The 9,749-nt window shown below is 32.9% G+C and overlaps 4 protein-coding genes across 5 annotated transcripts in view; 3 read left to right on the forward strand and 1 right to left on the reverse strand.

The window, feature by feature from the left end:
• Nucleotides 1-256: 256 nt before the first annotated feature.
• On the forward strand, nucleotides 257-1,862 carry LOC140046243 (N-terminal Xaa-Pro-Lys N-methyltransferase 1-B-like). Its single transcript, XM_072090814.1, has 2 exons — nucleotides 257-542; nucleotides 803-1,862. Exons 1-2 carry the CDS (start codon nucleotides 375-377, stop codon nucleotides 1,313-1,315), a joined length of 681 nt encoding a protein of 226 aa, XP_071946915.1. The 5' UTR covers nucleotides 257-374; the 3' UTR covers nucleotides 1,316-1,862.
• A 505-nt stretch (nucleotides 1,863-2,367) lies between these two features.
• The window catches only part of LOC140047187 (large ribosomal subunit protein uL29-like), an 83,693-nt gene continuing 76,311 nt past the window's right edge, over nucleotides 2,368-9,749 (reverse strand). Inside the window, exons 1-3 of one of the 2 annotated variants that reach the window (XM_072092047.1) lie at nucleotides 3,862-3,928; nucleotides 2,903-3,039; nucleotides 2,368-2,652 (exon numbers count right to left, since the gene is read on the reverse strand). In XM_072092047.1, coding sequence (XP_071948148.1) covers nucleotides 2,421-2,652; nucleotides 2,903-3,039; nucleotides 3,862-3,864 — 372 coding nt within the window. In that variant the 5' untranslated portion in view covers nucleotides 3,865-3,928 and the 3' untranslated portion in view covers nucleotides 2,368-2,420. Of the gene's footprint in view, nucleotides 2,653-2,902; nucleotides 3,040-3,861; nucleotides 3,929-9,749 lie in introns of those variants that run through there. The other variant, XM_072092048.1, reaches the window with a different exon arrangement.
• On the forward strand, nucleotides 3,974-6,970 carry LOC140046614 (actin-related protein 2/3 complex subunit 5-C-like). The gene is made up of 4 exons (XM_072091308.1): nucleotides 3,974-4,289; nucleotides 4,462-4,539; nucleotides 4,841-5,017; nucleotides 5,540-6,970. Exons 1-4 carry the CDS (start codon nucleotides 4,074-4,076, stop codon nucleotides 5,600-5,602), a joined length of 534 nt encoding a protein of 177 aa, XP_071947409.1. The 5' UTR covers nucleotides 3,974-4,073; the 3' UTR covers nucleotides 5,603-6,970.
• On the forward strand, nucleotides 7,940-9,735 carry LOC140046615 (actin-related protein 2/3 complex subunit 5-C-like). Its single transcript, XM_072091309.1, has 4 exons — nucleotides 7,940-8,120; nucleotides 8,604-8,715; nucleotides 9,220-9,396; nucleotides 9,691-9,735. The coding sequence occupies exons 1-4, from the start codon at nucleotides 7,984-7,986 to the stop codon at nucleotides 9,733-9,735; spliced, it is 471 nt and encodes a 156-aa protein (XP_071947410.1). The 5' UTR covers nucleotides 7,940-7,983.

The raw sequence follows: 9,749 nt of genomic DNA on the forward strand, positions 1-9,749 counted from the left end.
AGGGAAGACTGAGCGGTTTATTCATTGATTTAGAACCCTTCTGTTAAATTCTATTTCATACTACTATTAGATTGCTTTATTGCAAAAGTTTACTTGTATTTTTTTTAATTAGAAGTAATATATCAAATATCTGTTCATTTTGTAATTCTATGATTTTAGAATAATTAAGTAAACAATTGATAGAGTAAAAACATACTTACATGAAGGGAGTATGTACAAAAAATACAATTCCTCATTAGTTTCCTACTGAGGGCGCTATTTGTATTGGATTTGAGAGAAAAATAAGGATGTGTTGATGATTTAACTGAATTTATACTAAAAACTATATTTTGTTACTTCCCATGTTTAGTATTTAGCTTCATTCAGGTAAGAGTATGGCAGAAGAAGCCAAAGATACTATGAACCAAAATGCATTCTATTCCGATGCCAAAGAATATTGGAAAAAAATCCCAGCCACTGTAGATGGCATGCTTGGTGGATACGGGTCAATATCCAGCAATGATATTATAGGATCTCAGAAATTTTTGAAGTTTTTTTTGCATGTAAGTAAGGTTCATTAATATCTCATTATGAATATTCAGTGAAATTGTACTAGGACTATGTTTTTAAATATATAGCGTCGGCTCTCAATATAATAGGCTATCGTTTAAGCGATGATTGTGCTTTTCAAGGAATTGTCGAAAACTTTGCGTTGATAACTATCATTTCTGGTATTAATAATAGTACAGTATAAATATTTCTGATATGTCTCTAGACCTATAATCCATACATTATTTATGTTATAATTTTTTTCTTTTTTTAGGCACCATGGGCGCAGAGACTGCAGAACAGAAAGGCATTGGACTGTGGTGCAGGCATTGGCAGAGTTTCAAAACACCTACTTTTACCAATTTTTCAGTCAGTTGATTTACTAGAGCAAGAAAAATCATTTTTGGACGAAGCTAAAACATATCTCGGTGATACAGCTGATCGAGTTGGGAAATATATTCACAAAGGACTTCAAGATTTTACGCCATCCTCTGCCGAATATGACCTTATTTGGTGCCAGTGGGTTTTAGGCCACCTGTCAGATGACCACCTGGTTTCTTTTCTTAAAAGATGCAAAGAGGGGCTAATGGATAATGGGCTAATTTGCATAAAGGAGAATATTGCTAAAGATGGTGTCATCTTTGATGATCAAGATAGCTCTTTTACTCGCTCTTATAATGAGATGCAGAAAATATTCAAATTAGCTGATGTCACAGTTGTCAAGGAGTACACACAGAGAAATTTTCCTTTAGAACTTTACACGGTTAAAATGATTGCATTGAGATAAGTAATATACAGTACATGAAACATTAAACAATACCACTGACTTGTTACCAAAATCTGACCCACTTTACTCTGGCCCCAGGTATATGTCTAGTTCCCCAAAAAATATCAAAGTGCTTTTTGGTGCTTTAATTATATTTTTATCTATATTTATAAATTCATTAATCAAACGTTATTGTTATTGAATGTGATGTACAGTACATCAGATTCATGTTTTTAAAATTGCGTAATGATAATAATGGGCTGAAAACCACATCATTACTTTTTTTAAAGCAGGGAAATTTAGCTTCAGTAAACAGTATTTTAAGCACTTTTAAGTTTTACAAACTAGAGGCTACTATAAATTATTATACTATATTTTTCAGTACTTTACTAAACATATTTATTAGATAATTGAAAGTCTATTTTAAGAACAGTATTGTATAGTATAATTATTCAATATCTTTCAGAATCTTTGGTTTTGATGTCTTGGCGACAGCCTCGCTTGTTGAATCACATTTAGTATGTTCCAATCACAGTAAATTAAGTGCCTTATTATGTAATAAAGAATGTTTTATTACAATATTTCATTCTAGTTTCAGTATTGTTTATGTTGCTGCCCGTCTCTCATCATGGTTTTAATTTTTGTCTGGTGATTTCAGCTAAAATATTTTGCATACCAAAAACGTTTTATTTCACTCTAGAACCAAGACTAATTGTTTGACAGACAAACTGTAACTTTCAGATGTCATATTGTGTGTCGTTAATTATTCAGTCAAAAGTCTATTTTGAATTTGAGATGTGGGAAAATCAAGTTCTAGCACGAACTACACGTTGGAATTTTTTAGTAGAACTAATGCAAGATATATTCCCTGAATGATCGTCAAATCAAAACAGTACTACATTATTAGGACTCATGCCACCAATAATTAGTTATCCAATCGAGCTATAAATAGCTCCATGGTTATCCATTCATAAAAATTACTAAAGAAGTCAATCTGTGGTGACTTTAGAATGTACCACCTGAAGCCATACAACAATACTCTAAAACAAAAACTACGAAAAACAAGTTTTTTCACAATTTTTTTTTATTACTTTGACATTACTATCTTACAAAGAGAAGTTGGTATTTACGCTTTTAGAGCAAATTTCCTCATAGGGTACAATCGTTCCTTTCTAATTTGTTTACGTGTTTTTCTTGCCAACTCGCTCTTTGTGAGTGCACGACGGATGGCACGGGTCTTCTTTGGGCGAATGTCCAAAGGCTTATATTTCTTGCCTTTGTAGAATTTGCGAAGATTTTCTTTTTGTGATTGGTTATAAACAGTCAAGCACCTTGCAATACTTTTCCTCACAACACGGCTAAACAAAAGACAATTTATAAAGTTTTAATTAATTGTTGTACATATAAAACATTGTGGATAGTTCTTTTAACATTATTACAATATATGCATACAGTAATCAGTATAAATTTCTTACAAGAAGGAAAATATAAATAGATTTAACTACTGTATCAATATTCCTGGTGTAACATTAATTTTTTTTTTGGTCAGTCAGCCTGAAAAATTTAGCGCAATATTGCACAACCTACAAAAACAAACCAAAATCTTACATTTTAGAAAGTTTGTTGGCTTGGCCCCCGGTCACCTTGGCAACTCTAAGTTGAGCAAGTTCTTGCCGCAGCTTGCTGAGTTGTTCCTCAAGTTCTTCCCTTCTCTTTCCACGCAACTCATGGGCTTTTATCTTCGCCTGAAAGAAACATTATATTTATCATAAATATTTAAGATATAGTAGCATGGTAAATTTACATGTTTAAACGTAAATTTAATAGAAAATAATTGTAGTTGAGAATTGAACCTAATGAACTGAGATAGGTGGTCATTTACAAATAATTAATACATCAATGATCAATGTCTGTTTACCACAAAAGGACAGTCATTGTGCGTCATTAATCTTTTCTTTAAAAAAGATCTGTCACTAATTTTAAAATGGGTTTACGTGACAACAATGATGCACCCCGGGTGCATCATTGTTGTCACGTTGTCACGTAAAGGCAAGTCACCTTTTTTATGCAGGGATGCATCATGGTGTACATAATATTTTCATACATTGGATACTATCAAATCATTGACATTACATTCATTAGGATTATTGTCATTATTTTTATTGAAATGTTCAGATCAATTATGAATATGAATGAATGATGGTAGAATACCTTACTGTACACACAAAAACTTAAAAGCTTATTAACGGCATCCGATATTCGCCTAACATCATATTCCAGCACAAATTGCATTACTTATCTAATTTACGTGTAGATTTTTTTAGCTAGGCCTAGCCTACTCATTAATATTAACTCGACACACAGGGCCAAACAAGCATAGCCGACTGCAGTCGGGTCAAAGTAGCCACTTCAATCAACGGAAAGAATTCCACTGACAGAGCAAAATATATTTACTAATTTTAACGAAGCCGTAATCTCATATTAATATTGTATAATTATGTGTATAATATAGCTATTGATTGTATTTGTTTAACTAAATAATACTAGATTTTATTTCATAGTCATACCATTCTGCTGTTGGCCGAAAGTCCAAAATAAAAAAGGCCTCAAAGCAGGATGGGATACACGGAAGTTAACTTGTTGACCTTCAGAGAGGTCACGATATATCGGGTGTGAAAAAAATATCAGGAAGTACTGTGTGCAGGAGCTGAGTTGCAGTGTATTTGTATGCAGTTTATTTGTAGTTTTGTTAGGAAAATTCTGAAATAAAGGTACCAAAATGTCGAAGAATACTGGAAGTTCTATGTTTAGGAAAGTTGACGTGGATGAATTTGATGAAAATAAATTTCAAGACGACCAAGTTGAGGGACAGGACTCCAGTGGACCAGATGAATCAGAAATTCAAAGATTACTAAACAAATATCCTTTATTTTGTATGCATAAAAAGCTAGGTTTAGTTATATTTTCAAATGCTTTATCTAGGCCTATCTGTTTTGTGACATTCTATATTACTTAGTTAACACAATAAACCTCAAATATCTGCCTCTGAATGAATGATTTTATTGAAGTATGAAATAGAAATAGACAAAATATTTGATAGATGTCAGATGATGATTTGATAAAAGGTGAAGATGATAGTTACCTTGTTGTTATTTCTTTAACCAAAGAATACTAAGCAAAGTATAGAAGCATTACAAGCTGTATTGAAGAACCCACCTCTCAACACTAAAAATCAAGCCGTTAAGGTATATATGATTATAATATACCATCAACGTTATCATTATCATCAGATTTATCATCAACAGCATTGAGACATTACCCATCAACAAATCCATCAACCATTAATATCAATCATCATCCTCATCATGAGCACTGTTATTTTTATCTTTTTATATATTTTATATTTATCACCGCCATTATATATTTAATCAGTCACATCGTACAGCATTACTATTTATTAATTAACACAATTACGAGTAGGCCTATTACGAGTAGAAACTTCAAAATATTCGCCTGATTGTTGATTCAGCCATTTTTTATTTACAGGATAAAACATTTTCGCTTGTCGTCCGAGTTCTGTCCTCGTTTAAAACGTCAGATATTGATTCAGGAATAAATGCACTAGACGACGATTCAAAAGACGTTTTAATGAAGTATATCTACAGAGGGTTTGCTGAGCCTAGTGAAAATACCTGTGGAATACTTCTATCGTGGCATGAAAAAGTGAGTGCCCTTTGCTGTCTGGAGTCATGTCAGATGCTTGTTTTGATTTAAAGTAGCAATTTAAATTATAAACAATTTAATTGTGATTCCAAATGCTTTTTCCTAAAGTGCCCTTTCATTTTCAAACTAGCGACCAGCAGTAAGTGAACGTAGTGAATAGTCAATCATACGTATGTACGAACCGCATCTGGGTCTTTTAAACCTGAAAGTACTAAAGCTTTGTATACACTTTATCAAAGTTATGTGACAAAAAAATGTGATGTGTCCATATATGGATATAATGATGTTATATCATTGTCATATTTGAGCATATCACTACCGTATTTGGGCACATCATACTTTTTTTGTCGAACTAGTTTGATAGTGTAGACAGAGATTAACATGTATTATTAATAGTCTGTCAAAACTAGATATCGAAAAGTTGTTTATAATGCCATTTTAGCTGTCATAAGGTGAGTGCAACCCAAGCACTGACCCAACCTGACCAGGCTTAATACTACATTTTGTTTGATATTTTTTCAGGTTGTGGCGGTTGGAGAACTTGGTATCATTATCCGATGTCTTACTGACAGGAAATCTGTTTGAAGGAAATAGCATTAACAACAGATAGATAGCCACAGTCATAGAATATGAAAATGAATAGAACAAAATATTTTTCTACACATGCTGTAATAGCAGTCATAGGGAGTTTTCAACTTAAAATTTAACGGGGGTGTGCCTTGCATAATACAAAAACCCAACTTCTTCTTTGTATGCGTTGTCGGCCTAATATTGAATTAAATGACATGTTCCTTTCTATTCTGTCATGTCAAAGGTCATCTTGTTTTTTTTATTTCCTGGGTTTAGCTGGCTCAATCCATCTTTCCAACTTATGCAAATGATTTTGTCTTAATTGCAAATTATGTAAATATTATGTTACTTAATTTGCATATATTATACAGTAGGTCATTGCAAGTTAAAAACTTTCTATTCAAAAATATTTTCATTAAAAGAACATTTTTGTCATCAATTTTATCTCGTATATTACAAATTTATTATAAAGTTATCGTTAAAACTTATAGTTTATCTATATCAGTTATGATTAGCATGACAAATTTATTGCTTATATATTTTTGTAATGTCATAATTTCCAGTAAGTTAGAATATAATTTATACTACAAAAATGATACATAAAATGGGAATATTATATTAGTACTATATTGAGATTAAATGATGTATATTGGAATATTTTGGCTGTGATGTTAATTACATACATGGAATATTCAAAAGAGATGTTATGACTATTCATAAGAGATACTTGTGAATATTCAAAAGAGATGTTATGAATATTCATAAGAGATAATTGTGAATATTCATAAGAGATTTTGTGAATATTATGCATAAGAGATGTTATGAATAATTCATTGCTGTCAGCAGTGGACAGTTTGTGGCAACAATGTTGTGAATTTTCCCATTTTTAAATATTCTATTGTCTTTAATGATTCAATATTATAATTTATTTTTTAAATTTTTTTTTCAATATTATTGATTATTCTGTACTGGATTTCAAATCACAGAAATGTATTTCTGTTGTTTATCTTTCAATAGTCAAAATACCATTGTCGGAAAATTTTTTTTTTCCAATTAAATTGTTATGTGTAGCAGCAGCAACAGAGTGAGGATTCTTTTACAACCAATCACTGATGAATACTTTTAAATCCAGGGTAGAATATTTATAGTTTTCAGTTATTTTTAATATTTATTTTTTAACAGTTAATATTTATACTTTAGTTATTGCATTGCAAACAATAAGTTTGTATAACTTTTCAGTGTAAAATACGATTTTAGAGTATTGCCAGAAACCAGTTACTTCATGCCATAAACTTTAAATATCTTTTCTATTAAAATGATTTTCTATGCCATCTGCAATTTTGTTTTCTTGTAAAAGTAAATAAAATCGTCTTCGTGTTTTGATTTCTGTTCTATTCTATTCTGTATTATTTTTTATTTTGGTATATTTGATTTTTAGTGCCCAAATTTGGTAGTGATGTGCCCAAATATGGTAGTGATATGCCCAAATATGGTAGTGACATGATGTCATTTTGTTGTCACATAAAGTTTGATAGTGTAAACAGATCTTTAGTTTTCACTTGGACGCAACGCAAGGACGACGTAAGCGTACCGCGCAAGTGAAGCGTGGTTCCCACTAGCGACGCAACGCAAGGACGTAACGCAACGCAAGTGAATTGACCAATCACAAGCGATGGCTTATTCGCTTGTGATTGCTCAAGCTTGGTTCCCACTAGAACGCAACGCAAGGACGTAACGCAACGCAAGTGAATTGACCAATCACAAGCGATGGCTTATTCGCTTTTGATCGCTAACTGTCTATAACTTCGCTTGTCATTGGTTAAAACGCTTGCGTTGCGTTTACGTCCTTGCGTTACGTTCTAGTGGGAACCAAGCTTGACTGTATAACTTCGCTTGTGATTGGTTAAAACGCTTGCGTTGCGTTTACGTCCTTGTTTTAAGCTTGGTTCCCACTACTAGGACGTAACGCAACGTAAGTAATTTAACCAATCACAAGCGATGGATTAACCGAATTTTCGCTTGTGATTGGTCAACTCCCTTGCGTTGCGCTTACGCCCTTGCGTTGCGTCCTAGTGGGAACCAAGCTTTCGTTGTATCACACACGACGCGATGGATCATCCATTATACATTTATGAAAAATTAACAAATGCTTTTAATAGATTAATTAACAAATCTTTCCGTTACCAAAATCATTAGACAAATTTAATGACAAGCAAGTTTGATAAATCCGGGTGCACAACTATTGCGGTTCAAGCACCCACTTTATTATCGCGAATAAAACAAATATATAAATATAAACAATATCTAAGTACGTTTCAAAGTCCAGGTTAAAATGCACTGACTCAACCATCACCCTGAAGAAAAAACTGGGTTTATTTCTGAAAACATTGTGAACAATGTCGAAGACAACAGGTAACCGCCGCTTCAGAACAGTCAACATAGATGAGTTAGATGAAAATGCTTTTAAAGATGTTGTCGAAGATAATGTATCCAGCGGACCAGACAGGGCCCAGGTGACAACTCTCTTGAGAGAATATCCTTTGATTTGCCGATTTTCGGTGCTAATTTCAGAAAATTCAATATAATAGGCAAATTCTATGATACAGACGTCTGAGATGTGTTATCTAGATCAAAACATATAATCTCGCCCGATTCTCAGTGCTGTATACTATACATACTATTTCGAACTCAATGGAATATTTGGTATTATACAGCATTTATATCACATGTGGTGCCTGTATCACATAAGGTTTGGTTACTTCTAGATACATATGTGATGTTGTATAATAAATACCTAATATTCCTATGATACTTCGGAAATAGATACAGTACTATCGGCTTGTTTGCAAACTCGGAGTTTTTCAAGCAATGTTTTCCAAATGTGTAGACCAGTTGACAAACTTCGACAAACTGCAGAAGTCAAGTTTGCATATATTATTTGCATACCTGATTCTGTAAAGTTTAATAGTGTATATACTTTTTACACTCATTAAAATTGACTTGACTTACAATATACAGGAAAGAAGCAAGAAGCACTACACGCCGTTCTTCAGAACCCACCCTATGGATCGACAGATGACAAACTACGTGTAAGTCATCAACGTCTTTCTCCATATCCACTCATCATCGTCGCCATCATTATCATCATCATCATCATCATCATCAAAAACATCATTGTCAACATCATCACCATCATCTGACATCATTATCAACATCATCATCATCATCGTCACCATCATCGTCATCATCATTATCATCTGACATCATAATCATCATCTAACATATTCATCATCATCATCATCATCTCCATCATTACCATCTTCATCATGATTATCAGATTCTTATCATCATCATAATATGCTGTGTTGTACGAAGATTGGCCACCCTGGCTTTCCAACTAGTAATTCGCTTCTTAATGTCAGAATTTTCTTGATTTCATCAACTCCATTTTGATTCTCTGTCTTCGTCTCTCGTGCTCTATTGTGCCTTAAGTATATTTGCCATAACCGTTAATAATTGTGTCCATTCTGACTAGTTTGGTCTATATTATATTACTCATCATCTCGTATAAAATAACTATTTAATTCTCCTGAATATTATAATTAAACTTGACGATTTTATTTCAAATGCAGAACATGTGCTCGTCTTTAGTGACACAGGTATTGACCTCTTTCAAATCGACTGAGATGGATAAAGCCATTCAATCTTTGGATGAGGAAGACTTAGATGCTTTAATGCAGTATATCTATAAAGGGTTTAATGAGCCTTCCAGTCAATCATGTGCTGTGTTATTAGCATGGCATCAGAAGGTATGTATTTCACGTGCATATCATGTTCTTCCATGTAATATAAAGCTCTGTCTACACTATCAAACTCTATGTGAAAAAGAGATGCCCATGTATGGATTTGATGATATCACTACCATATTTGGGCACATCAAACTTTTTGTCAAACAAGTTTGATAGTGTATCGATCGAACAGATACTGAAGTATACACTGGTTCGCGCTATGGCCGAATATTGACAAGATAACGGCGATGATATTTGTAGATTTGTCTTTTTCACAGAATAAGTCGTGTTCAACAAACCTATTATTTTCATTAGTTAGGCCTATACAACAACGATAATGGTGTGGTGATAGACAAATGATATATACCTCAAAG

This window comes from Antedon mediterranea, chromosome 4 (assembly GCF_964355755.1).
Source record: "Antedon mediterranea chromosome 4, ecAntMedi1.1, whole genome shotgun sequence".
In the NCBI taxonomy this organism is placed as follows: domain Eukaryota; kingdom Metazoa; phylum Echinodermata; class Crinoidea; order Comatulida; family Antedonidae; genus Antedon; species Antedon mediterranea.